This window comes from Panthera tigris, chromosome E1 (genome assembly GCF_018350195.1).
Source record: "Panthera tigris isolate Pti1 chromosome E1, P.tigris_Pti1_mat1.1, whole genome shotgun sequence".
Taxonomy (NCBI): Eukaryota; Metazoa; Chordata; class Mammalia; order Carnivora; family Felidae; genus Panthera; species Panthera tigris.
This window is the reverse complement of record NC_056673.1, coordinates 58,987,271-59,014,408: the sequence shown is the minus strand read 5'-3', so window position 1 is coordinate 59,014,408 and position 27,138 is coordinate 58,987,271. Positions and strand designations below refer to the sequence as shown.

General features: G+C 55.0%; 1 protein-coding gene across 2 annotated transcripts in view; it reads right to left on the bottom strand.

Moving 5' to 3' along the window:
* The window catches only part of RNF213 (ring finger protein 213), a 105,312-nt gene that overhangs the window by 11,391 nt on the left and 66,783 nt on the right, over positions 1-27,138 (bottom strand). For both annotated transcript variants that reach the window (XM_042967478.1, XM_042967479.1), the window contains 22 exons: positions 26,948-27,086; positions 23,903-24,094; positions 22,691-22,836; positions 21,166-21,320; positions 18,974-19,192; positions 18,393-18,574; positions 17,718-17,838; positions 13,899-13,999; positions 13,625-13,807; positions 12,484-12,653; positions 12,279-12,378; positions 10,793-10,904; positions 9,501-9,711; positions 9,072-9,262; positions 8,263-8,385; positions 7,395-7,505; positions 6,602-6,844; positions 6,235-6,316; positions 4,657-4,691; positions 3,469-3,563; positions 1,762-1,921; positions 427-607 (listed from right to left, as the gene is read on the bottom strand). In XM_042967478.1, coding sequence (XP_042823412.1) covers positions 427-607; positions 1,762-1,921; positions 3,469-3,563; positions 4,657-4,691; positions 6,235-6,316; positions 6,602-6,844; positions 7,395-7,505; positions 8,263-8,385; positions 9,072-9,262; positions 9,501-9,711; positions 10,793-10,904; positions 12,279-12,378; positions 12,484-12,653; positions 13,625-13,807; positions 13,899-13,999; positions 17,718-17,838; positions 18,393-18,574; positions 18,974-19,192; positions 21,166-21,320; positions 22,691-22,836; positions 23,903-24,094; positions 26,948-27,086 — 3,252 coding nt within the window. The remainder of the gene's footprint in view (positions 1-426; positions 608-1,761; positions 1,922-3,468; positions 3,564-4,656; positions 4,692-6,234; positions 6,317-6,601; positions 6,845-7,394; positions 7,506-8,262; positions 8,386-9,071; positions 9,263-9,500; positions 9,712-10,792; positions 10,905-12,278; positions 12,379-12,483; positions 12,654-13,624; positions 13,808-13,898; positions 14,000-17,717; positions 17,839-18,392; positions 18,575-18,973; positions 19,193-21,165; positions 21,321-22,690; positions 22,837-23,902; positions 24,095-26,947; positions 27,087-27,138) is intronic.

Sequence of the window (27,138 nt, the reverse complement as noted above, 5' to 3'; positions counted from 1 at the left end):
GGGTTTCAGTCTTTAAAGTGGGAACATTGGCTCAGTGACCACAGTGGTCTGTAGCCCCCTTTTCCACGGGACCAACTGTGGACACGGGAACACGGGCAGGTAACCCCGGACTGTGTGTCCTTATAGCAAAAGCAGAAGGGGCCACACAGGCCAGGGGTCCAAAGAGGACAAGTCCCAACAGAGGAGCAGACACTGGTCTCTGGACGGTGGGGACTCAGACGCCCTGCCCGTCCTGGACGACGCACGGCCTCCCCGCACGCGCGCACACATGTGACGCCTCTGTGCACACGTGCTGACCCGGTGGGGAAAATGCAAAGACAAGAGCCGCCCTTCCCTCCGCTCGTCCCCACACCCCTCCCCGCTTCCCTTATCCGTCCCCGGCGTCGTGAGGAGTGACCAGCCACCCCCCTCGCCCCTCGAGCTCACTCTGGCCGGAGGGGTGGCGCTGCCTTCCCAGGAGGCTGCGCAGGACGAGGTGCACGGCGTTGATGGCCTCGTCGGCGCTCCTGCCCAGCGTCCTCGTCAACTGCTCCAGGTCCTGCCGGACGTGCTGCTGCAGAAACCCTCTGGGGTCCCTCACCGGAGGCTTGATGATGTTTATCACAGCCTGCGAGGGACACGAGATCTTGTCTGCGGGGGGCCGGCGGGCCTGGCACACGCCCCCAGGAAGGACGGCCGGTGCCGAGTCAGAGGGCGCTGGGGAGGGGCGGAAGCACCGCGCACACAGAGGCGGCGGGGCGGCGAAAGTGACCCTGTGACATCGTCAGCGTGACCTCGGGCCCACGCGGTCCTGCTCTCAGCTCGCTGAAAACACGCTGTGTCCCTCACGCGTTAGGGCACACGTCTGTACGGTCACGTGTGCAAGCACGTGGCCACAGCCTCATCCCTAGCTCGTTAAAGCTACACTGCACGTTGGGGCGCCCGGGGGGCTCAGTCGGTTGAGCGGCCGACTTCGGCTCAGGTCATGATCTCGCGGTCCGTGAGTTCGAGCCCCGCGTCGGGGTCTGGGCTGACAGCTCAGAGCCTGGACCCTGCTTCGGATTCTGTGTCTCCCTCTCTCTCTGACCCTCCTCCGTTCATGTTCTGTCTCTCCCTGTCTCAAAAATAAATAAAACGTTAAAAAAAAAAAAAATTTAAAAGCTACACTGCACGCAAACCCAAAACAAATAACGTTCGGGTCCAACGGTCGGCCATCATGGTTCATTAACTTCGAGGGGACGCGCTGCGCTTTCTTCCCCCGAGCTCCAGCGAAGACACGGGTAACATCGCGGTCGAGTAGCCTCCCCGCTCCCAGTGTGCACCGAGACGCGGACTGTTTGTTTAAAACTTTGATAATAAGACTTATTTTGCCAGGGCGCCTGGGGGGCTCAGCGGGTTGAGCGTCCGGCTTCGGCTCGGGTCGTGATCTCGCGGTTCGTGGGTTCGGGCCCCGCGTTGGGCTCTGTGCTGACGGCTCGGAGCCCGGAGCCCGTTTCGGATTCTGTGTCTCCCTCTCTCTGCCCCTCCCCTGCTCATGCTCTGTATCTCTCTCAAAAATAAACACTCAAAAAATTGAAAACAAAGAAAATGGATTTTACGGAACCTGATGGGTAGGGCCCCCCGCCAGCGGGGAAACGAGGGGGGTGTGAACCTTACGCTACTTTGTGGATTTGGCAACAAATACGTACTCCTGACCCGCAGGAGGTGGCCAGCACTTTTTGGACAAAACGACTCGCGGGTCGTTGCAAATTCGCGACCGAACGTGAGGCTTGCGGGCTGTACCTCGGGACTCTGGGCCGCCCCCAGGAGCATGGCCAGGTGGGTGAGCAGTCGTAGGAGCAGGAAGACCGCGGGGGCCAGCTGTCGGTCGGACGCCACCGTCTCGCGTCTGCCCAGCGCGACTCCCAGCACGTGGCCAGTCTGCGTTCTGTCTGCATGGTTTCTGGAGAGGACGAGAGAAGACAGGGTAGAGACTGAAGCCGGTCATCTCTCCTCGGCCCCAGGGGCACACCTCGGACTCTCGGGCCGTGCGGACGAGGTTCGCATTTGGAGGAGAACGGTGCCATGGTACTCGTCGCCGGGACCACTCGCCTCGGGGCGTCCCCCTTCCAAGCCTCACCTTCCCGTCTGACCGGCAGCCCGAGGCATTCTCAGCGCGAGGCGGCCGACCCCAGCGGCCGCCTGTGCTGCCCCCGAGCCGCGCGTCCAGACAGGGGTCCGCACCTGCTCCTTCCCCTGAAGGGGGGGTAGGTAGGCTAGGGACAGGTGACGTGGACATCGGGGGCATGTGCACCCCGATCTCATTTTCCCCAAATCAGAAATGGGATGGAAGGCCCGGCCAAGAGTTTCGTGTCGCACCCAGGTGGGAGGCACAGCAGGACAGACAGCTGCAAAAATACTGGAGATTCTGGGACGTTCCGACGGTTTGTGGCGATAACAGGCTAGGATATTTTAAACTCTAATGGCAGCAGACTAGCGAAAATGGCCACGGAGGGCCCCCAGCTGCCCTCTGGGGGAGCACGTAGAGCCACACTCCTCTCGAGAGAAGGCTGGGATCAGGACACCAGCCTAGGACTGTTTGATAAGACGGACTCTGTCTCCTTCACGTCCCACAAATAGTGGTGGCAGCTGAGAGGCTCCAAGTGAGACGGCGTGGGCTCAGATAGAAAAATGCCCACTTTGTGGCTTCGCAGATTTAACTGTCGCTCTGAACCAGGTCACTTGCGTATGGCAAGCATATCTGTACGGGGGCCACGCCCCAGGCCCGAACAGAAGACATCCGAATAACAGGTGTTAATGCAAGTATGTATCCATGTGTGGCCTTATTTACAGAGAAGAGGCCAGTCAGGGGCGCCTGGGGGGCTCAGTCAGTTGAGCGTCTGACTTCGGCTCAGGTCACGATCTCACGGTTCGTATGTCCGAGCCCCACATTGGACTCTGTGCTGGCAGCTCAGAGCCTGCTTGGGATTCTCTCTCTGCTCCTCCCCCTCTCATGCTGTCTCTGTCTCCCTCAAAATAAATAAATACACTTTTCAAAAGATAAAATAAATAAAATCTTTGAAAAACCAAAATTTCTATAAAAAAACCCAGAAACTTAAGGGGCGCCTGGGGGGCTCAGTCGATTGAGCGTCCAACTTCGGCTCAGGTCATGATCTCGCGGTTTGTGGGTTCGAGCCCCATGTCAGGTTCTGTGCTGACGGCTCGGAGCCTGGAGCCTGTTTTGGATTCTGTGTCTCCCTCTCTCTGCCCTCCCCCGCTCTCTCTCTAAGAATAAACATTAAAAAAAAAAAAAAAAAAAGGCCAGTCAGCCAGTGACAGAGCGGACACCGCACTGTTCCATGACCACAGGGACCTTGGCATTGAGATCCGACAGGCCCAAATGCACAAGTTATTAATACTGTATTCAGTATTAAGTTACCCGCTGGAATAGAATCAGGCTCCAGAACCCGTAGTCGGATCGCTTTGAAACGAAATGCCCGTCTCACTTACGTGACAGCAAGAAACCCGTCCTCAGGTCTGTGGTTAATCCCGCCAATTACAGCCCCGCAGTCCACACAGCGGCTCTGTTCCATCGGCCGGCCACACTAGGACACACACAGACGGGGCCACGCTCAGTTGTGGACGACTGTCGCTGCAGGCGCACACGCCCACGCGGGAGGCCGAGGACCGCGCTGGACGGCACGCACGTGTGGGGGGCTGCCGGAGCCGTGGGGCCCGGGGCGCGTGCTCCGTGCAAACGTGGTGGGCGCCAGGACACGGGGGCTTTGCGCAGGACAGACTGATACGCGCTCACGGCTCCTCCCTGCTGCCCCGACTGCCCACGCCCGGGCCCTGTCGTCTCGCGCCGGGAACACCGCCGCGGCCTCCAAACCCAGTTCCCCAACTCTGTTGGGATTTTTTTTATTTAAAAAAAAAAAAAAAACATGGTTCGCTCCTTCCACAACCTCATCTTTTTCCAAACCAGATTGTGTGCTCCCGGATACTGCGAATCGCAGCCAGACCAGCCTCAAGCCCCAGAGCACGGAGCGTCGGAGCCGAGAGCGGTCCCGGGAAGGACGCGTTTTCTCTTCTAGGTCTCTCGTTTACTTGTTCAACTCAACAGCCTGCTGCTGAGCGAGCAGAGCCCCGGCCGGGTGCCGCGGGACGCAGAGACGGGGCGCACGCAGCCCTCTCCCCCGGGGCTTATAACCCCGGGGGTCTTCTTCCTGTCCCTCGGTATCTAGACCACATCTCCTCCCTGGGCTAGGAATCCAGACTACGGACCAGCCAACACCTTGCTGTTACAGAAAGACACGTGTCACGCATCCCGTGTGGCAGTGGCCGGGAAGGACGGCCAGCGGCAGTCTTGCCTCCCACAGGGACTCTGGCAACGTCTGGAGACACTTTTGGTTGTCACGCTGGGGACACGGGTGCTGCTGGCATCTGGTGACTCGAAGCCAGGAACACTGCTCCGCACCCGAGCACATCCCACAGGGCCCAGCACAGCCCCCCAGTAGAGGGTTACGTGTGGAGACCCGCGGCGCCCTTGGTCGCCTTCAACGGCCTTCAAAAGGGTCTGCGCTCTCCTAGAGGTCAAGACCCTCATCAACCTTTTCCTCCACGCCCGCCTCTCCAGCCTCAGATCTGCGGGAACAGACCTTTTGGGCCCCGCCCCCCTCCCTGGACACCACGACTCACCTCTCCCACAGAGCAGGGGTGACCGTTGGGACACACTGTTGAAAGAACAGGACACACGTTGGCTGCTGAGTTTCCACCCCATGCCCCAAGGTTAAGAGAGGAGGCCAACACTCTCCTCTCCGGTGCAGCCACAGCCACAGGACGCAGAGCACGTCAGTGAAAACACACGTGGGCCTGATCGGACACGCAGAGAAGCTCCCTTCACGGGCTCGTGCCACGGGCTACCCCGGGAGCCACCCTTCCTTTCTCTTTCAACTTTCTTGTTTCTGAGGAGCGTGTTTCGTAACAACTTTTTAAACCCAGTTCAAAAGGATTCTTCGCTCAGGGGATGCCTGGCTGGCTCAGTGGGAAGAGTGTGGGACTCTTGATCTCAGGATCGTGGGTGCGAGCCCCACGTTGGGAGATTACGAAAAAATAAAAAAATAAATAAATAAACTGAAAAAAAAAGGAGGGGGGCTGGGCAAGTCCTGGCTGTGTCTGTTTAGAATAATAAATAGGGGCGGCTGGGTGGCTCGGTAGGGGTTGACTGTCCGACTGTTGATTTTAGCTCAGGTCAGGATCCCAGGGTTGTGGGATTGAGCCCCACGCTGGGCTCCGTGCTAAGCATGGGGCCTGCTTACAATTCTCTCTCTCTCTCTCTCTCTCTCTCTCTCTCTCTCTCTCTCTCAGGGTGCTTGGGTGGCTCAGTCAGTTAAGCGTCCGACTCTTGACGTACTCTTGGTGTTGGCTCAGGTCATGATCTCGCGGTTTGTGGGCTCGAGCCCCGCATCGGGCTCTGCGCTCACAGCTCAGAGCCTGGAGCCTGCTTCGGATTCTGTGTCTCCCCCTCTGTCTACCCCTCCCCTACTCACAGTCTGTGTTTCTCTGTCTCTCAATAAATAAATGTTAAAAAAAAACAAAAACAAAAAAAAGATTCTCTCTCTCCCTCTCTCTCTGCTCCTCCCCAGCTCACTCTCTCTCTCAAACATAAATAAATAAATTAATTAATTAAAAGGATGATTTACTCAGGCAACAGCAAAGTTTACACGAATTACAGGTGCCATCGTTTGGGCTCCCGCTTCTGTATTTATTTTTTTATTTTAAAAATTTTTTTTAATGTTTATTTATTTTTGAGAGGGAGAGAGACAGAGTGTGAGCAGGGGAGGGGCAAAGAGAGAGGGAGACACAGAATCCGAAGCAGGCTCCAGGCTCCGAGCTGTCAGCACAGAGCCCGACGCGGGGCTCGAACTCACAAACCGTGAGATCATGACCTAAGCCGAAGTCGGATGCTTAACTGACTGAGCCACCCAGGCGCCCCCCGCTTCTGTATTTAAAAAAGAACTCTCTTTGGGTCGGAACCTGGGCCGTGGCGTGAGCTGACCCTTGCCCAGGCCTCTGGTGTGGCTCATGTCCCAGGGAGAGAAGAGTGTGCCCAGCGCGCCCTCCCCCGGGCGCTCAGGAAGGGGCTGACGCGCCCCGTCCGCGGCCAGCAGGCGCCGCGCTCTGCGAAAGCACCGATGGCGGAACCGGCCAGGTGTCTGGGACCTTCGGGCACAAAGCGCGTGGGCCCCGTGTCACATCGCGGGGACTGACACTTACTGTACCAGTGCACGCCTTCCAGACCCTTCCAGTTCTGAGCCTGAGCCAGCAAGTCTTCCGGCATCGTTGGAAGAAAAGCGCTCTGAAAAGCCAAGAGAGCAGAGAAGCTTCAGGAACGTGGGCGCGCGGCCGGCTGCCACCGCCTGGGGCTGGGAAGCGGCCTCTGCAGCCCGCTTCAACGCTCTCCACCGGGGAAAACAGAACAGGGCTCCCTGCGCGATGACACAGGGCAAGGTCTTTGCCATCGCTGGGGGCTCAGGCGTCAAGTGAGACAGAGGCAGAGAGGAGACCGCGGGACGACCACGGGTTCTACGGGTGCCCAGGGACGGCCTCGGTCTCTGTGGTGACAACCAGCCCCCGGGCTTACCGCCATAGTGGCCGGGGAGAAGGCCAGATTCCTCAGGGGTTCCAAGACTTCGCTGTGTCCGCACAGGAGGAGGATGGCCACGTGGACGGCCAATTCTGCCACCGTGCCTTCGAGGCTGCTGTCCCGGGCACCCGTGCTCAGCAAGGGCAGAGTGTCGGCCACGAGGGAGGTTGCGAAAAGTTTGATATCCCGGTGAGAAAGGACCTCGCTCTCCTCGATGAAGCTGTTGAGAGCCTCACGTTGCTGGCGAGAAAACATGTTGAAAAATATATCAAAGACGATGACGTGAAGGCTAACACTGGCTCCTTAAGCTAGCCACACACTTCAATCCAGACACATATCGAGTAGGAAGGAAAATACGGTTGATTGTCACCGCTTGAGGGGAGATTATCCAGATGAGAGAATTTCCATCTGCAGACACAGCACCACACATCCCAGGGCTAACTCTGATGTTCTGCTTTGTAAACAGTATCTTATATTCTTGACTTTTCTTCCTTTTTTTTTTTTTTTTAAAGTATTTATTTATTTTTGAGAGACAGAGAGCGTGAGCAGGGGAGGGGCAGAGAGAGAGAGAGAGGGAGGCACAGAATCCGAAGCAGCTCCAGGCTCCGAGCTGGCGGCACAGAGCCCGACGCAGGGCTCGAACTCGCGAGCTGCGAGATCGTGACGTGAGCCGAAGTCGGACGCTCAACAAACCGAGGCACCCGGGCACCCTTGTGGTTTTTACTTCTATTCAAGAAAAGTCCCTCTGGGCTTTGAGGCTGTGAGCACCGTCCCGAGTGTGGACACTCACCTCTGGCTTAGGATGGAGGTTTGCATCAGGGAGTCTGTACAAAGTGGCGACCTCTCTGAAAAGCGCTAACAGTAAGTGGGCTGCCTGCTGAGGGCCGGGGTTCCTGGAGACCTGAAGAGGCGAGGACGCCGGTGAGGCTCGGTTACACACGTCAGACTGAGGGCCAGAGTCCTGCTGACTCTGGCCTTAAACCAGGGGGAGGCGGGACAGCCTTTCCCGAGACCTGGACGCCCGCCACCCCCCGCACCTCGAGGGCGGCCCCTGGCCAAGGACTCTGAGGCCGCCCGGCTCATAGACATTCCGCCACGCAGCTCAGTGCGTTCATCAGACCGCTTGGCACCCACGTAAGAGAGAGCACCGCTGTTCTCCTTCTGAGCACCCCACCATTCCTGGAAACCGCCCCCACCGAGCAGAGCGAGGCTGTGTATTTACTTCCTCGCTTCCCGGCACAGTCCCAGGGTACACGGGGCCTCCAAGAGGAAGCAAGACCAGAACCGCTCGAAGGTGACTCTATGAATGAACTCCCTGCCTCATTAAGGAAATGACCGCCCACGTCAGCACCGACGGGAGTCACTACCATGCACAGGTAGGAGCATCGTCCCCAGTTCTGCCCGCGCACCTCCCATCAGGGTGACCTCAGAGGAAGTGATGTTCAAGCAGGGTCTCACAGGAAATAACATGTGCCCTGTCACATAGGGGCTGCTGATGGCCCCTACCAGGCGGGTCAGCAAGGTCAAGCAAATCTGTCCCCTAACTCAGTTACTAACATTCTCCTGTTTCAGCCAGGCATGCGGGGGCCGTGGACACATGACTCGGCTCTGGGGCGCCATTTGGTACCGAGGGAAGCAGGGAGGAGGGGCCGTCCTACCTTCACAGCAGCCGCAATAGCCAGGGGCTTGCACTCGAGGACGGCTTTGCCCACCGCGTCACGAAGGGACTTGTATTTGTCACCGTGCACCAGGTACCGGTCCATCTGGCTTGAGTGATCCTCCTGCAAGGCCAGGGACACGGGTTCATCACGGTGGGGACACGGTCAGCAAAGAACCGCCCTGACAGGTAGAGGACCCAGGCGATGGTTAGAGGTCCGGCCCCAGGCAGGACGGTCCCCTGCTGTGCTGGGACAGGCCGCCTCCTCGTGCAGTGGAGGGGGGAGTGGGTGCAGGACTGGGGAGGAAGAGTCAGCTCTGACCGTGTCGCTGTGTTCTGTCCCTGCTGGGAGCACAGATAACAGTGCCGTAAGGATGCCCGTGCCAGGCTCCCAGCGGAGGGAACACGGAAAGCCAGCATGCCGAGTGCCATTTCTGTCACCCCGGGAACGGGCCCCGGAGCCAAAACTGCTACAGCTTTTTTACCCTCTTTCTCCTGCCTCCCGTCCCTGCCCGCGCGGGAGAGAAAGGACTTCTGCTAGCTGGTTACTATTCATTTGCAAGAGCAAAAGCCACACGTTCGTTCTTTTGCGTTGCCCACGTCACGCCGGATCAGAGGCGAGGCCCAAATAAGCTTTTTGTGCAGGGAGGGGACAAACCAGAAGCGCACGTGCCCACCTGTCCCCCAGGGCAGGCCGCCGAAACGCCACCACGAGCCTGGGCAGGTTGGCTGCAGGGAGGCACCGGGGACCGGGCTGGACCGGCGGGGGTGGGGGGGGGCGAGGCCAGGACGGGAGGCCGCGCCACTCACCTGCTGCGCTAAGACCGCCTGGGGAAACACCCACCGCGCCGGGTGGCCCGGCCGGGAGAGGCGCTGCACGAACTCGATCCCCCGCTCGCTGGCGAGTTTCCGCACCAGGTACACCCGGTACCAGTCGTTCCCGACCTGCCTGCAGAAGCGTTCCACCTGCCGAAGGTAGTGCTGCTTGTCCTCGGCCGCCTCTGCAGAGCACAACGAGACAGGCGTGAGGGCCCGGCGGCCCGCTGTCCTCACTGCTCACTCGTCCGGGACCCGGAGCCAGGCGCGAACAGCACGGGCCCTGGCGTCCGGAACTCACAGTGTGCTGACCGATCCAGAAGGGAGGGGACACAGGGCAGACCGGGATCGCTCTGCTTCCCGAATTCCCACAGAACGAGCTCTCTAGGCCTGGGGTGGAGAGGGGTGCGGACGAAGACCTGCCTGAGCCCTCCTGGAGCCCGGAGAGGAAGTCAGAGGCCCTGTTGAGACACAGGCGGATCCTGGCCATCTCCTGGAGGTGGTCTACTGAGGCCTCGCCGGCAGGCTCGGGGCCGTGCCGTGCTGAGTAGGTGTCCAGGAACACCCCGTCCTCTCTCAGGCACTTCTGGCCCTCGCTGCTAGAGAGGGCGCTAACCTTCTCGTACATGGAATCCTAGGGAACAGAGAACCGGGAAAAAAAGGATGTTCTTTCTTTTTATGTTTATTTTTGAGAGAGAAAGAGAGAGAGAGAGAGAGAGAGAGAGAGAGAGAGAGAGAGACAGTGCGAGCGGGGGAGGGGCAGAGAGAGAGAGGGAGACACAGAATCCGAAGCAGGTGCCAGGCTCCGAGCGGTCAGCACAGAGCACAGAGCGGGGCTCGAATTCACAAACAGAGATCACCACCTGAGCCAGTCGGACGCCTAACCGACTGAGCCACCCAGGTGTCCCAGGATGTTGTTCTTTTTAATATGCACATCCCCAACCTTCCAAAATTCCCACAGTGTGACCACGGAGAACAAGACAGAAATATTGTAAGTTTGGGGGAGCGTGGGTGGCTTGGTCAGTTGAGCATCTGACTCTTGATATCGGCTCAGATCACGATCTCACGGTTTGTGAGTTTGAGCCCCGAGTCGGGCTCTGTGCTGGCAGCGTGGAGCCTGCTTGGGATTCTCTCTCTGCCCCTCCCCAACTCGTACACACGTGTACACACACACACACACACACACACACACACACACACTTTCTCTCTGTCTCTCTCTCTCTTGCTCAAAATAAATAAATAAATAAATAAACATGAAAAAAAATATCGTAAGGTTGAAGGTACCTGTTTTGAATCATGGAAAACAAACAGACCTTTTTATTTTAGGGGCAAGAAGGAGGGGAAGAGAAAACCTTTGAGGAAGAAAAAACGTCGTATAATATGATTTTCTCATGTGCATCGTAACATTTTTGCAAATAGCGAAAGTACGGAGAGAAGAAATACGACAAGCAATCACAGCCACAGCCTCTCCACCTGCGGAGATGAGCACGGTTAACCTGGGAGGAGTGGTGTTTTCCTCTCGCCCAGGCTCGGACACATCAGAACACATGACTGCTGGGGGCAGAAGCAGTGTTTCTATGTGTGGAGCGGAGCGTCTGGTAATTTCACCCACTAAAATGATATTCTGTAAATTTTCAGAGACACTTTTCCACTGAACAGATCGCGTGGTCCAGCTAGTTTGCAGAAGGAGCTCAGGGTACTGACGGCTCGCTTACCTCTAGGCAGGTGCTAAAGAGGATGTACAGCTCAGTTTTATCTTCAGTCAAGAACGCTTTCTCCTCCAAAAGGGACAAGTAAGCCTGGATGTAATCTTTCACTTCTTGGAAGCTACGGAAAGAGACATATGGTACCTGGTGATCTCAGGTCTCGTGTTGCAAAAAAAAAAAAAAAAAAAAAAAAAAAGAGAGAGAGGGGGAGAGAGAGAAAGTATCTATCTGTCTACCTACCTACCTATCCATCTCTCTCCTCCTGTATAAATACAGACGTGTGTACATACACTTTATAACATGGTTGTACTGAAAATATTTTAGCACAATATTGGAGGAATATAATTCTGTACTTTAGACCAGCTGTTCTCAGCCTTCTTGGCTTCAGAACTCTTTAACGGTCTTAACAATTACACAGAACCCCAAGGGCTTTGTTGATGTGGGTTCCATCTATCGATGTTGATGACGGTCCAAATTAAAACTGAAAAAAATTGAAAATACTTATCAACTAGTTTAAAACATACACCGCACACGTGTTAAAAATAAATAACGTCGGGGCGCCTGGGTGGCCCAGTCGGTTAAGTGTCCGACTTCAGCTCAGGTCACGATCTCGCGGTCCGCGAGTTCGAGCCCCGCGTCGGGCTCTGGGCTGACGGCTCAGAGCCTGGAGCCTGCTTCCGATTCTGTGTCTCCCTCTCTCTGCCCCTCCCCCGTTCATGCTCTGTCTCTCTCTGTCTCAAAAATAAATAAACGTTAAAAAATAAATAAATAAATAAATAAATAAATAAATAAATAAATAACGTTTAGGGGAGTCCGGGCGGCTCAGTGGGTCAAGCGGGCTCCAGGCTCTGAGCTGTCAGCACATGGCCCCACGCGAGCCTTGAACCCACGAACCGTGAGATCACGGCCTGAGCTGACGTCGGACGCTTTACCGACTGAGCCACCCAGGGCACCCCGTCTGTTGGAACTTTTCTTGTAGCATCTTGACTTTGCCGTCGCCTCGAAGTATGCTTTGTCAAGCCAGGGCACAGGCCGGGGACACTAAGTGTCCTCTGAAAGAAGCCTTGGGACACAGGTCAGCCTTCTCGGCATTTTCTGAAATACCATAATTTGACACGACCGCTGGCCTTTGGCACTGTGTGGGCGTCTCTGTCCCTTCACAGAAGCAGACAGATGTAACTGCTGACACAAAATGTAGGTGACGCCTAGGACGACGAGGGCGGGGGGCCGCTCTAAGTTACCGTCCATCCCCCCAAATCCCCAAACGAGATAGCTGTGCGAGGAGGCTCAGAACCGCAGGGCTCACGCGTTCTCGCACGTGAAACACGCTCCCCTGCCCAAAACACGTCTTCTTTCCCCCAACAAGGTGCCTCGTAGCTACGTTGAACTCAATGCCTACAGCCGAAGACGTCACACACACAACCAGGGGGTGCCCCACTGAAAAAGCTCCCCCAAAGCAGCTTCTAGAAGCTCACTCCAGGCTGGCTGTGCTTACCTGTACTTCAAAAGCAGTTTCAGCACCACCGAACGGATGACAGGGGTCTTATCCACAACGTCATCGAAGGGGGAGAGAGATTTTGTGTGTTCACGGTGCCCTTCAACCAGAGAGAGAGGGGGTAGCTCATTATTCACGTCGGACACAAAAAAGTCAGAGGAGGAAGCCAGGATTTATTTCGGTCTACGGGCAGAAAGCAACTTACTTTGGGAGGTACCTCTTAAGAGCTCCTTTTGCGCGAAGAGTAAATTTAGCAGAACATCTATCACCTCCTTCTCTGGTGGGGAATTATCCTTGAAGCATATGGTGGAGACCAGGTCTATGAAGAAACTGTTACACATCTGCCGGATACAGGCGTGCTTCCTGATGGCATTCCTAGGGGAACACGGTGGGGAGGCACAGTCAGTGCTTGGAGAGCGTGCCCCAGATCCCTGCCCAGGCTGGACACCTCGTGTTCTTCAGTAAAGAGATACAAGTATCTCCTTGCTACGGGCGCTTAGAGCTGGGTGCAAACTCAGAGCTGGGTGCAAACGGCCGGACGGGGTGCAAACTGCTCTCTAGGGGCCCCTTGATCATTTGCACCAGCCAGTGATACCCTTTTCTGCTAAAGTCTGCAAAGACCCCGCCCGCTAGACTGGCCGTGTGCCCCGCCTTCGGGCGGTTATCGGAAGGGGGGTGGGAAGGGAAGGCTGCTGAGTCACCAATGGCAGAGCGGAAGGCTCTGAGCCCACCGAGCATTTGCCGATGCCAACCACTGGCCCGCAGGACATGTGGCCAGGCACAGCTGGCACCTCGGGTCGGTGGGGAGGCAAACTTCTTCCACCTAAGCTCCTCGGGTGTCTCGTGACGGCTTTATCTAATTTATGACTTTCTGATTTATTTCCACTAGTCGGGTCATCTCCCAAATCTATGCTCACGTGTGTCTCAGGGAGAGAATCATTTCGGGACACTAGGTGCTTATGAAGCTATGCAACTGGCCATCTCTCTTAGGATGGTTCTCTGAAGTCAGCTTTTCTTTTATTTTTTTAAGTTATTTTTTAAAAATGTTTATTTCTGAGAGAAAGAGAGACAGAGAGGGAGGGAGGGTGAGAGCAGGGAGGGGCAGACACAGAATCCGAAACAGGCTCCAGGCTCCGAGCTGTCAGCCCAGAGCCCGACACGGGGGCTCGAACCCACGAACCAGGAGATCATGACCTGAGCCGAAGTCGGACGCTTAACCAACTGAGCCACCCAGGCACCTCTGAAGTCAGGTTTTCTAAGGTTAATACGGTTTATATTTCTGAATACTGTACTTGCCAAAAAAGAAAGAAAAAGAGGAAGCTCAAGAGAAAGAAAGGGCGATTTACCTGTGCTCTTGGGACACTGCTGGAGAGAAGCTTTCTGGCAAGTCTGTTAAACACAAAGGACATCTCATCTGGCCTATGATGACCCAGACCTTGACGCAGGTCAAGCAGAATACGTGGTCACAGGGCAGGCACACCGGGTCCTGTGCGTCTCCCAGGCAGACGGGGCACGGCTGAATCTCAACCCTAGGATCCAAGAAGGGTGACCGGTTCTGAAGCTACAGGTGCCACACGTGCAGGGCTGTCTCCCGCAGGGATCGCGAACCAAAGGTCTCACCTGGCGAGGGTCTTGCAGACCTGGTCCTTACACTTACGAAGAGTGACCATCACGGCAACGAAGGGCCGGTACGTCTTGATGTCAGAGTTCTCCTGCAGACACTGAGGGACGAGGGGCAGTGACAAGGATGCTAATGAGCAGTGAAGAGGGACAGAGCTCAGCCAGCCAGCACGACACGCCTGGTGCGCACATCGGGCACCTCCGGCCACTGGGCTGGAGTTGGGGGCGGGGCTGTGGTGTTTGCCTGCAGGGTAAGGCCTTTCTGTTTCTAGCAGTTATCTAGCTTTGAATGTCCTTTGTTATCATGCTGCTTTGGGGGGGGGGAGGACGAGATGTGCAACTTGTGATTTCCCCCCCCTTCCTCTCTTGTCCTTTCTAAGGCTTACGCTTCTCCCATGACGAGAGATTTCAAACTTGAAATGATGACGTAATGACCACATGAGGATCCACCCCCACGCTTTAAGAACTCTTAGCGTTTTTGGAATATTTGCTTTAGGTGATTTTTTCAAGAAACCAAACACGGCAGATACGGCTGTAAGTCCCTGGGTGCCCTTCTGATAGCGTTGCTCTCCTTCCCCTCGCACAGAGGCCCCCCGACATTCCCGCGCGTGCAGGACATTTGCACGCTTGCATAAGGATCACATTATTGTTTTCAGTGTTTTTAAGTCCTGATCATTCATGTTACCCGCTGTATGGCACCCCCCGGCAGACACGCCAGCTCCTTGCTTTCTGGTTATCTGGGCATCTGGAATGTCCCCACCGTGTTGTACCCAACATCCTTCCATGTGTCTGAGTAGCAGCGGGAAGTGTCTAGGGTTTGTATTCACAAGTGGAGATGCTAGTTTTTAGGAAATGTGCATCTTCAACGATACAAGCTAAGAGTCTGGTGGGTGTGCGTCTGGAATTTTGGGCTTAGGCATGAGGCTTGCAATAGATATCTTTATGTTATGTATACCCTTGGGCGTTAACAGCATAACAAGGAACTCCTTGTATTCTCAGTTTGCCACGAGTATCTTTTTTCCACTTCATAAATTTTACCAAATGCTTTTCCTGTCCCTTCTGAAATGATCACTTAGAGCTGACCTTCTAATTCGATACGTAACTGATACCATTTATAGATTTTTATGATTCTGAGCTACCTTTGAATTCCCAAGATTAATCTTACTTTGAAATGGGATAGGTTTTTGGGGCGCCTGGGTGGCTCAGTCGGTTAAGCGTCCGACTTTGGCTCAGGTCATGATCTCACGGTTCGTGGGTACGAGCCCTGCATCGGGCTCTGTGCTGACAGCTCAGAGCCTGGAGCCTGTTTCAGATTCTGTGTCTCCCTCTCTCTCTGCCCCTCACCTGTTCACACTCTGTCTCTGTCTCAAAAATAAATAGACATTAAAAAAAAAAAAAAAAAAAAAAAAGAAATGGGATAGGTTTTTAACACCCTGCTAAATTTGATTTGTTAATCAACAGGCTAATTCGAAAGGGAGCAAAGGACTTGGAGACACATTTCTCCCAAGAAGACGTACAATTGGGCCGTAAGCACCTAGGAAGATGCTGGCCGTCATCGGTCATTAGGGAAACAGCAGAGCAAAACCACAAAGGGATACACCCATCAGGACGGCTATGATAAACAAAACAAAACGTAACAAGTGTCGGCAAGGATATGGAGAAATTGGAACCTCGGTGGGTCGCTGGCAGGAGAGGCATGGTGAGGCCGCTGTGGAAAACAGTTCGGCGGCTCCTCAAAAAGTTACGCACAAAGTCTCCATATGACCCAGCGGTTCCACTTCTAGGTTCTTCCACTTCTAGGTTCGTCTCCGGAAGAGCTGAAAGCACAACTCAGACACTTGCAGACCCGTGTTCACGGCAGGGCTCCTATTTTCAGAAGGTGGGGGCAGCCCAAGGGTCCATCGGTGGATGACTGGATTAACAAACTATGTCCATCCACGCAATGGGATATTATTCAGCTTATAAAGGAGGACGGTCCTGACACCTGCTACAACATGGTGGGCCCTGAGGACATGCAGAGTGACATCGGCCCGTCCCCAAAGGACAGATGCCGTAGGGTTCGCCTTCTGTGAGGTCCCTAGAGTTCTCAAAACCATAGACAGAAAGGAGGATGGTGGGCGCCAGGGCCGGGGCGGGGAACCGGGAGTTAGTGTTCAGTGGGGGCAGAGTTTCAGTCTTGCGAGACAGAAGAGTTCTGGAGACAGAGAGTGGGGAATGGTTGTGCGACGGTGTGACTCAATCAGTGCCACCTGACTGTACGCCTACAGATGGTGACAATGGCAAATTTTATGTGATGTGTATCTTCCCACAGTAAAAAAAAAAAAAATGGCAGCAGTCTAGTGGTTGGACGGTGGATGGTAAGAATAGAGTGTTACAGACTGGCAAGTCAACAAAACATCCGGTGAGACTGTCATCCGTGACACCTTGGAAGGCAGATCACAGAGCAAGAGAACTCCCTCCCTCCCTGTATCTATTATCTATCTATCTATCATCTATTATCTACCTAGTATCTATCTACCTATCATCTATCTCATCTATTATCCATCTATTACGTATCTATCTATATCTACCTACCTATGTACCTACACCTATCCACCCATCCACCCATCCTTTCTATCAGAACTGAGAAAACTCAGAATATCCACCCTTCTGCAGCTTTTACCAGAGTCCTGTGGGAGGCTCTGCTGACTATTGGCACAGGCCAACTCTAGGGCGGCCTCACTAGAAGAGAAGGATTGAGGCCCCTCGCCTTTCCGGTTAAGACTTTCTTCCGGGCAGACCACAGGAGCCAGCCTTCCAGGCAATGCGAGTGGGCTCAAGGCTGTCCTTGGAGGGGACGAGCGTCGCCTGAGGCCACAGACCCAAGAGCCTTCAGGTGTGAAAATGAATGAGCAAAGACCTAGCCGTGGTCACTCACGCGTGGATCTCACTGGAAAGCCAGCCAGAAGCCCATGACGTTTCTGGGGAACATCAGCCCACAGGCCGGGCCTGACGTCGCCTGAGTGCGTGCACACCGGCGTGCAGGGGCCGGATGACTCATGTCTTAGCCAGCTGGTCACCTGGCCATTAGGGGCCCCGCGGGACTGGCCTCTGTGCGGGAAGAAGGGAGTCATGCGTGCCTGTCCCGCCGCCAGGGTGGCGGAGGCCAGCGTTTTCTAGAGTTCTTTCTCCACTCTTCCCTCCCTGAAAACGGCCTCCAGGTTCCACCGGGCCGTAGGAGTCCGCCACCAGGGGCTTCTCCGCCTCCTTGGTGGCCAGGGGGGGCTGTGACTACGCTCAGGACGGTGAGCTGCGACCTCAAGCGGGTGGACACGTTCTGGGCTGTGCTCTTGAAACGGCCCGTGGCGACAGCAGGTACAGCCTTCTCAGAGCACACGGTGGAGGTTGTATAGTGAGGACGACAGAGGGACAGCACGCAGGAGCAGGGACACCCCGACCCGGGGAGCGGCCCGCGGCCCCGACTGCTGAGGCTCCCACTGTCCTACGAGAGGCACGTCAGCTCGCGTTTCGTTTCCACCACCGATACCCGCCCTCCTCGGAGCGTGCGGCCTGCACGTCAAAGCCCGGACAGCTGACACCATTAGGTGCGTTCGCGCAAAGCTCCCGGGGTAACGGAGGCAGAGATCACCTTCCGCTAAGCGCGTGGCCACGGAGATGGCAAACGCACAGGCTTGACGGCCGCCGCGGAGGAAGCGCGCCCGCTGCGCTCCCAGGTAAGATGGGCAGAGAGCGGGAAGGACGCTCACCCCGCGGGTGACGGCAGGTTAGGCCGGGAGCTCCCGCGTCCCCGGAAAGTGCGCCTGCCGAGCCCCAGCTCACCTTGTTCAGTAGGAAGACGTACTCGGTCACCAGCTCGCACAGCTCGGGGATCTGGCTCTCGATCCCCAGGAGCACGTGCTCCACGAACAGGGCCACGGGGAAAATGCGGTTCCACTGGGTTCTGTAAGAGCAGGTGGTCGGTCACTGGGCTGGGACAATAGCGCCTGAGACCGCAGGACAAGGGTGCAGGGAGGGATCCGAGACAGGGAAGTGGTGAAGGCGGACGGAAGATTCCAGGAGGAGCCCTTTGCGGCGTGCTCCCGCCCCCAGTCACTTTCGTGTCCCCCACGCCCTCCCGCAGACTCGGGGTCAGGAGTCCCACCTCACCCTGGAAGGCCGGCACGGGACGTGCCCCCGCGGGACGCCTACCCTGACTGCTCGTCCCCTCCCCGCGGCCCTGCCGCCCGCCCAGGGCCCCTTCCCGCTGCTCCCCTCTGCCAGCACTTCTCCTGCGGGGACTGCGGGGACCGTAGGCTCTGCTGCTCCCCTTTCCACGCCCCCCACCCCCCGCGGGGCTCCCTGAATGCCCTGTCGTCCGTTTCGTCTCCAGCGTCGGCATGATGCCTGGCGGTGAAGGAGACTCAGCGGACATTAAGAGAGGACCCTCTTCTGTGGCAAGAGGACCCCATGAGCCCGTGGGGAAGGGGCCGGTGGGGGCCGGGCTCCTGGCCTCACCTGACCTCCCTGATGACATCTCTGGCCATCTCCCCGCAGGTCTGCAGGTACCCGTCCGAGCACAGGAACTCTAGCGGCATGGACAGGTTCTTCACCATCTGCAGCCAAGCCTGGGGGCTGGGCTTCAGGATGTCTCTTGTCAGCATCTCCGTGCAGGCCATCGCTGCAAATGCATCCAGAGTCTGGCGGAAGGTCGGGGGGGGGGGGGGGGGGGTGGACAGAGAACAAACCCCTGACTAAGCAGCGCCCCCTGTGGCTGCTCTAATATCCTAAGCCCAGAGGTCCAGGTTGTGAGCCCGTGTTTTTCTGTTCCAGGTTCGTCGCCTACTCCCCTCTTGTCCCGGGATATAGGAAGCATTGGTCAGATGTGTTCCTAACATTTGTGTGTTAGCCGGGCATACGGCCCCGGGAAGAGGTCTCCCAGGCAGAACACGGCTCCTGGGGCTCTCTGTCCCGGGCGGACACGGAAGCACCCCCCACCTGCCACCCAGCTGCCCCACCTGCCCCCCACCTGCCCCCCACCTGCCCCAGGAAGGCCAAGCCCAGACCGTGAGCACAAACGAACCCGGGAGAGGCCATACCAGCTCGGGTCCGTCCAGTCTGTCGTTCCTTACGGTTCCCATGACGTTGTAGAGTAACATCTGTAGGACTTGGGGGCAGGTGGTCACGATTCGGGAAAAGTTCTGCAGCCGGCTCCGGAAATGCTGATAAGCCACGTGCACCCACGGTAAGGAGACCCTTTCCTGTGGCCTCTGTGCTTGCAGCTGACAGATGCAGGACCACAGCGCCACCTGCAAAATCTGGGACGAGAAGCAAGCTTTTAGCGTAAACTGGAAAGCAAAACAAAAGCTATGTTTTGATGGTGGAAAATCCCGACCGCTCAAAAATGACACGAGGGAAACTTAAAAACCACACACACCGTGATGGTCCCTGGGTACGTCTTGGTGTCACCCTGTCTAGGCATTTTCTTATCTATACCCTGTCCCCGTTTTGTCCCCAGATCATGACCATGGTGTATGTCTGATTCTTTTCCCCACTTAACATCACATTGTGAACATTTCTCTGTCATTAATTACGTTGGGAGACCCTCACTGTGAACGTGTGTGCCCATTAAAACAACCAGTCACCAATCAAACAGCTGTCACTTAATTTGTCTGGCCTTTAATTATGGACAATTAAATTGTTTCCTTTTTTTTTTTTTTGCCATTTTAAGAAACAAAGCTGGAAAGAACATTCTTGTGGATAAAATGTTTGTCCGCATCTGGTAACACACGCAGGACAAAGACACCACTTCAGATTTTCTAAGGCTCTCAACACAACCCCTCGGACTTTTCCAGAAGCACATGCTGGTTCACAACACCATCTGTAACGGGGGCGCTTCTGGGTCCAGTTAAAAACCAGTCTTGGGGCGCCTGGGTGGCTCAGTCAGTTAAGCATCCGACTGCGGCTCAAGTCATAATCTCGAGGCTCGTGAGTTCAAGCCCCACATTGGGCTCTGTGCTGACAGCTCGTGGCCTGGAGCCTGCTTCAGATTCTGTGTCTCTCTCTCTCTCTGCCCCTCTCCTATTCATGCTCTGTCTCTCAGAGATAGATAAATAAATGTTAAAAAAAATTAAAAAAAAAAAGAAAACATGTCTTCAGAGGCACCTGGGTGGCTCAGTCACTTAAGCATCCGACTTTGGCTCAGGTCATGATCTCACGATTGTGGGTTCGAGCCCCGCGTCGGGCTCTGTGCTGACGGCTCGGAGCCTGGAGTCTGCTTTGGATTCTGTCTCCATCTCTCTCTGCCCCTCCCCTGCTCATGCTCTGTCTGTCTGTCTGTCTCTCTCTCAAAAATAAATAAACATTAAAAAAAAAAAAAAAAAAAGTCTCGCCACATGGGCAAGAACCTAAAACCTAAAAACCGATCAGGTATTGTTGACTTATCAGTGAGGCTGGCCAGTTTTTCTGTTTTGTGGATCTCTGCATAATTATTTTGTTAATACTTGGTTTATAACTTTCATCTAGTTTTTAAAATTAGGAAACTTTCTTATTGATTCCTAAGAATATTTTATTTATTTTTTTAAGTAATCTCTACACCCAACATGGGGTTTGAACTCATGACCCTGAGATCAAGAGTCATGCCTGCCAGGCCCCTCCGGGATTCCTAAGCATATTTTGTTAGCCCTTAATCACGCTGGTGATAAGTATGTTGTCCTTCAATGGGTCACTTTCCTTTTTTACATACCCTCAAGTGTGAACCCAGTAGGTGATCAGAAGTATCCTAATTTCCACTGAAATTTCAGTTAGTTATTACCTGCAGTGGCCAGTTAAATATTTACCTAATTTTCTTCAAGAGAGACTCCACATTTGAAAAGAAGGTGTTATTTATTTTTTTTAATGTTTATTATTTTTGAGAGAGAGAGAGATAGAGCATGAGTGGGGGAGGGGCAGAGAGAGAGGGAGACACAGGATCCAAAGCAGGCTCCAGGCTCCGAGCCATCAGCCCAGAGCCTGACGCGGGGCTCGAACCCACGAACGGCGAGATCATGATCTGAGCCGAAGTTGGACGCTTAACTGAGACCCACAGGCACCCCGAAAAGAAGGTGTTAATAAAATAATAAAGTAAATAAAAAACAAAAAGGTGTTACAGGGACACTGGAGGTCTTCCTTGCGTGAACGGAAAGCCCGTGATGCAGGGGGCCCCGGACAGGGGGCTGAGGGTGGAGGGACAGTGCGGCCCAGCCGCACGGACACCAGTGGCCCCCTCCCCTGCCCCAGAGTGAGCACTTACCCTCAGTTCTTCCCACGTGGACACTCTCATCGTCAAGAGGAGGAAGTCCTTTATGTAGCACAGAAAGAGTTCTTCCTGCTGTTCTGCGCTGAGCTGAGCGAGAAACCTGCCCAGAGAGGTCTGCTGAAAGATTTCCACTAACTTCTTCAACAGTCCTGCAGAGCAGAGCAAAGAAGGGCGCAGAGGGAGAGCCTGAGGCGTGTCTCCTGGCCTGCGGTCAGAACCCCAGTGTCCCCCGGGCAAGGATAAGGCTCTGCTGAAGGGCAGCTCTCGGCAAACGGGAGTAAGCCGCATGATTTAATGGCCTTTTCTAGACACTTCGGACGCCTTTCCGGCGGGATAACGGAAACGAATACTCAGTTTCAGTCACCACCAGCCTAGTTGGCCCCAAAGGGATAAGACGACCGCAGACAGAACAGGTTTTATGTTCTAGCAAATCATGTCATGCTTCGGGAATCCCAGGGTCTGAGTGGGTCACCAATGAGGGGGCTGCTCTTCGGGGGCTGGGGGGGTCACACGCCGCTCACACCAGGAAGATCTGCCTCTAGGGGACGAGTGCCAGCCCGCAGGCCACACGCTATCACAGGAAAGCGGGGGCAGTATGGGTACAGCCTCGAAAAAGGAAATACTCCTTCCTCAGGACAGAGACGGCTTCAGTTTGTTCTGAAAACATTGCAGAATGCTTACCTAGAGAAGTAAGTTCATCTTCAAGTATCTGGACCTAATTTTTTTTTCATGTTTATGTATTTTAGAGAGAGAGACAGAGCGCAAGCAGGGGAGGGGCAGAGAAAGAGGGAGACACAGAACCCGAAGCAGGCTCCAGGCTCTGAGCTGTCAGCCCAGAGCCCGACGTGGGGCTCGAACTCATGGACCGCGAGATGGTGACCTGGGGCTGAAGTTGGACACCTAACCGACTGAGACACCCAGGCGCCCTTGACCTGGTTTCTTTTTTTTTTTTCTTTTCAACTTTTTTTTTTTTTGGGACAGAGAGAGACAGAGCATGAACGGGGGAGGGGCAGAGAGAGAGGGAGACACAGAATCGGAAACAGGCTCCAGGCTCCGAGCCATCAGCCCAGAGCCTGACGCGGGGCTCGAACTCACGGACCGCGAGATCGTGACCTGGCTGAAGCCGGACGCTTAACCGACTGCGCCACCCAGGCGCCCCTGACCTGGTTTCTTTAAAGGCAATACTATGAGTAAACTTTGAAAAGTCTACTTCATGCATGCAAGATGGAAAGATGACTTTTCCCAAGGGTGCGTGACCCTGGTTTTCCCGGGATATGCCTATGGCCAGGCCTGCTTGACCTGTGACGGCAGAGCAAAGAGCCACATGACTCCGAGGACACTGACCGCGCGGTGTGGACAGAACTTCGCTTACGTCGCGGACGCTGTTGGGAAAGGCTCGGCTCGGGCCGTCTCCCGAGTCCTGATGCCCGAACTGCCTAGAAGGTTCCGAATGGGAATGGCCCGCTTACGACGGGGAGCCAGCGCATGGTCCCGTCTGCCGGCATCCTCGGGGGCTCACCTTCAGCTCCAGTGATGTACTGAGCCTGGACCCACAGCTCCTCCAGATACCCTTTGATTCTCCAGCCAAACGGGACGTCGCTGGAGATGTCCTCTGGAAGGGTCATGTAGTTCTGCACCATGATGTAGGGCACCTCACTCTTGGATCTGCAGCCAGACAAGGGGTTGCTCACGACACAAGCCCCACCTCTGATGCCGCGCTCGACAGCACAGGTGCCGAAAAGGCTGGCCCAGATCACGGCTCAGGGCTTCCGTTATAAACGCACTCAAGCACGTCCACGTGTCATCTGTTTCACAGACAACAACGAAACAAGGCTGGGAAGTCAAGCAGGCTGCCCGAAGGCTGGGGCAGAACCGGGCCGTGCGGTGCCTGGACCTCCCCTCGCCGTCCACCTTCGACACAGAACCCGGCGCGTGGGAGGCGACCCTTTCCCTCAGGGTCGACAGTGCCCTGTCGTCTAAATAAGTGTTTCCACTCGAGATCCAGGATCCCACGTATTCAAATATTCTTTGTTCACCCGCGCTCCAAAAGCGAAGCCCCTGGTATCCAAAGAGGAAACTTCTGGGAGGCCGGCTGAGGGTGAGCTGTGCAAGGGCAGGCCCGGGGCAGGGTATGTGGGTCCCGCCGCGGAATGAGGGGCAGGGAGAGCTGACCGATCAAAGGGCTTTCCGAAGCACAGCCTCACCAGTCCGGATGAGGCCCAAGCTGGCCGTTTTACCTGGGGTGGTGCTCTGAAAGCAGGGCCACGAGGAAGGGGAGTGAAACAAGGAATTCTCGGAACTTTCAAGAACCCCCGTTTGTTACAGCGATGCCATCGCCCTTAGGCTGCAAACAGACCCGGCATTTAATTTCTTAATTTTTAATTTTAGAGAGAGTGTGTGCACGTGTGAGTGGGGCAGCGGCGGAAGGAGAGAGAATCTTCAGCAGGCTCCGTGCTCAGCGCTCACAGCCCGACTTGGGGCTCGATCCCACGAACCGCGAGATCATGACCTGAGCCGCCATCAACAGTGGGACACTCAAATGACCGAGCCACCCAGGCGCCCCAGATCCAGCATTTGAAATAACTGTGATTCCAATGTCGATACATACACTTCATCAACTACTTGGATGAGCATGTTAAGGCCACACCTGCCTTACGGTTTTTTCCCTTCACTCACACACACACACACACACACACACACACACACACACACACTCAACTCTCTTATTCACCTCATATCATTTGTCACAAGAGGAATGTTCAGAAGCTTGATGTCACGGAAAACAAACATCCAAAGATCTCTTGTCCAGGATGGAGAGTCTGGCCTGATCAGTAGCTCGAGGTTGCTGTCTATGTCGAGGACGGACACCATGCTCGCCAGGAGGGGGGTCACCACACCCTGGACCCGTTTCCAGAGGGTCTGCCTGCAGTGGGGGAGAGAGGAGACCGCGTGCCAGCTCGGCAAGCAAGGAGCGCGGTGGGGGGGGGAGGGGACTCGATTCTGTTGACATTCGGTTCGTTGGTCACGAGACACCTGGTCTATCGATGCAACACCACAGCTCTGGCAACACATGGAAACTGGCGTCGTTTTTAAGTACCCGAAGAAAAGTTCACAGGTAGAAACGGATTGGAGACGGGACGAGAGTGGACCTTAATTCTACATCGAATCAGTTTCCAAGTAGCATCCGTTGTGTTTTGTTATATAGCTATTTCCCCAAAGCAAGTAGAGGCTCTCTACAGAAAACAGGGACCACATTCATTTGGGGGAAAAAAAGTTACTTTAAGAAAAAACAAACAACAGTTGCAGGGAGAAAATGATAAAGCACAGGCCAAAATAAGTGTGTTGGGGGTCAAGTTAAACAGGAAAGTACACGCTTTTCTAAAACATGGTTTTGTTTTTTGGTTTTTGGGTTTTTTTTAACGTTTATTTATTTTGAGACACAGAGAGACAGAGCATGAACAGGGGAGGGTCAGAGAGAGGGAGACACAGAATCTGAAACAGGCTCCAGGCTCTGAGCTGTCGGCACAGAGCCCGACGCGGGGCTCGAACTCACAGAACGTGAGATCGTGACCTGAGCTGAAGTCGGACGCTCAACCGACTGAGCCACCCAGGCGCCCCTCTAAAACATGGTTTTACTCATGTCTGTGGACATTGGATCCAAAAGGGTTTACATACGTACACACATTCCCCTGCTTCTGTTAACGCTGTTGTACTTCGCTGTTATAACGATGTTTATGCGTGATCATGAACTCTATAATACCCTGCAAAGAACCTACTACCAGGTAGCTAACGTTGGGGAGAAAAAGTCAGGTTCCATTGTAAAAAGAGGAGAGAGAAATACTTTCCTTTTAAAAGTACGCAGTGTGCAGGGACCTGTGGAGATTTCACAAGCGTCTAGGGAGGAAACGAAGCACGCTAACAGTCAAGAGAGCACTTGATTTACAGAAAAAAATGCCTGAATAGAAAAAAAGCGTAGGAAACCACAGGATGAAACGTAGAAGCCGGCAGTGGGGGGAGAGGGGAAGGTGTACCTGGACAGGTATGCGGGCTTTGGGCATCGGGGAAAACCAAGACTAAAATGACTTGGATTTATTTTTTAATGTTTATTTATTTGCGGGGGGGGGGGGTGGCGGGGGGAGGGAAAGTGGGGGAGGGGCAGAGAGAGAGGGAGACACAGAATCCGAAGCGGGCTCCAGGCTCCGAGCTGTCAGCACAGAGCCCGATGCGGGGCTCGAACTCACAAACCGCGAGATCATGACCCGAGCCGAAGTCGGATGTTCAACCGACTGAGTCACCCAGGCGCCCCCAAGATTTGGACTTTAATCGCAAGAGGGGAAGTGACTTAGGTCCCCAGTACATGGACGGTAAACAGAGTGGCCCCCAGAGGCTTGTGAGAGTGAACTAGCAGGCTCCAAAGCCCACCTGACACCCGACACAGGTGAGTTACAGCTGTGGTCTGACCACCCCATGCAGGGGTGTTCAGACACCCCCGGCAACTGCTGAGGGGTGGGCCAGTCTCAATACAGCCAACAGCAGAGCAGTGACAAGGAGGGGCCCCACACACCGCTCTGGACACCTGCCGAGTGTGGGGAGTCTGGCCGCTGGAGGGGAAACCAAAAATAGAGATTTTAAGGATTACTGACATGAAATTAAATATTTAATAATATCTGTAAAGGGAGTGGGGAGCCTGGGTGCCTCAGTCCGACTTTGGCTCAGGTCACAATCTCACCGTTTGTGAGTTCAAGCCCTGGGTCCACGTCAGGCTCTGTGCTGACAGCTCGGAGCCTGGGGCCTGCTTCCCATTCTGTGTCTCCCTCTCTCTCTGCCTCTCCCTGCTCGTGCGCTCTCTCTCTCTCTCTCTCTCTCTGTCGAAAATTAAGAAACGTTAAAAAAGTAAAAATATAATATCTGTAAGGTGTAACCAAGGAAAATGATCTAGATTAATATCTGATCTTATGAAATTCCTTACTCAGAAAGCGTAAGTGGGAAAGAAACTAAGGATAACTAAAGAAAAACATAGAAGCAGGAACTGCCCCCCACAGCAACGAAACCAGCAGCAGGAACTCTGGGGGCTCCCACATTTCCCACCAGCCCATCACACAGAGGCAGGGTCCCGAGGCCATGCCGATCACGGCTGGGGAAGACCGGACCCGTATGAGACCAGAGGAGCCGAACGTTCCTTCAGAAGTGAGGAACCAGGGCACGAGGATGTGTGACCAGCCTAAGAGGACCCTGCCGACTCGGGGCGGCTGGACCTTCCCTGTGGGACCCACCGTGTCCCGCCTCCCTCCAGAACACCAGGTGTCTTGACTTAGTCCTGAGAAAAGGGTCCAGGTTTTACGGAAAAAGGACCACGGGTGATACATGCATACTCCCGGACCCGACGTTTGTATTATCAAATGACTTCGACTAAGCAGCAGGCCTGAGAAAATCATTCCCCTTCCTTCCCTGCCTGTCCCCTTCCCCGTAACCTAAAACAGCAGCCATTTCCACGGACGACCACGCTGGTCGGGGTTAACACCCTGCGGGGACACACACTGTACTTTTGCAAGTTGGGTGCTGTTGTTACGACAAAACGTGCACACGCAGAAAAGGAGACCAGAGTCTAGCAAACCCCATCTGACCTCCACCCAGACCATTCTGCCCCCTTTGGGGAAAACAGGGACCGCTCTGAACCGCACGGAGCTTGCAGACGAGGCGCGTGGGCGAGCCGTCCACGGCCGGGACGCTTGTGTCCCACTGCCACACCGAGCCACCCCCCCCCACGGCCCGGTACCTGAATGTGCCTGCCTCCTGGAGAGCGTCCTGATTCGAGGCCTCCCGGGTCACCCACTCCTTCATGTTGAACAGGGACTGGTCTTCCTGCTGCTTTAGGAGGACGTAGAGGCGTGCCTTGGATGCCTGCAAGAACGCGGCTGCAGAAAAGCAGAGGGCATGTGCCTTGGGCATCCCCCACGGGCATCGAGC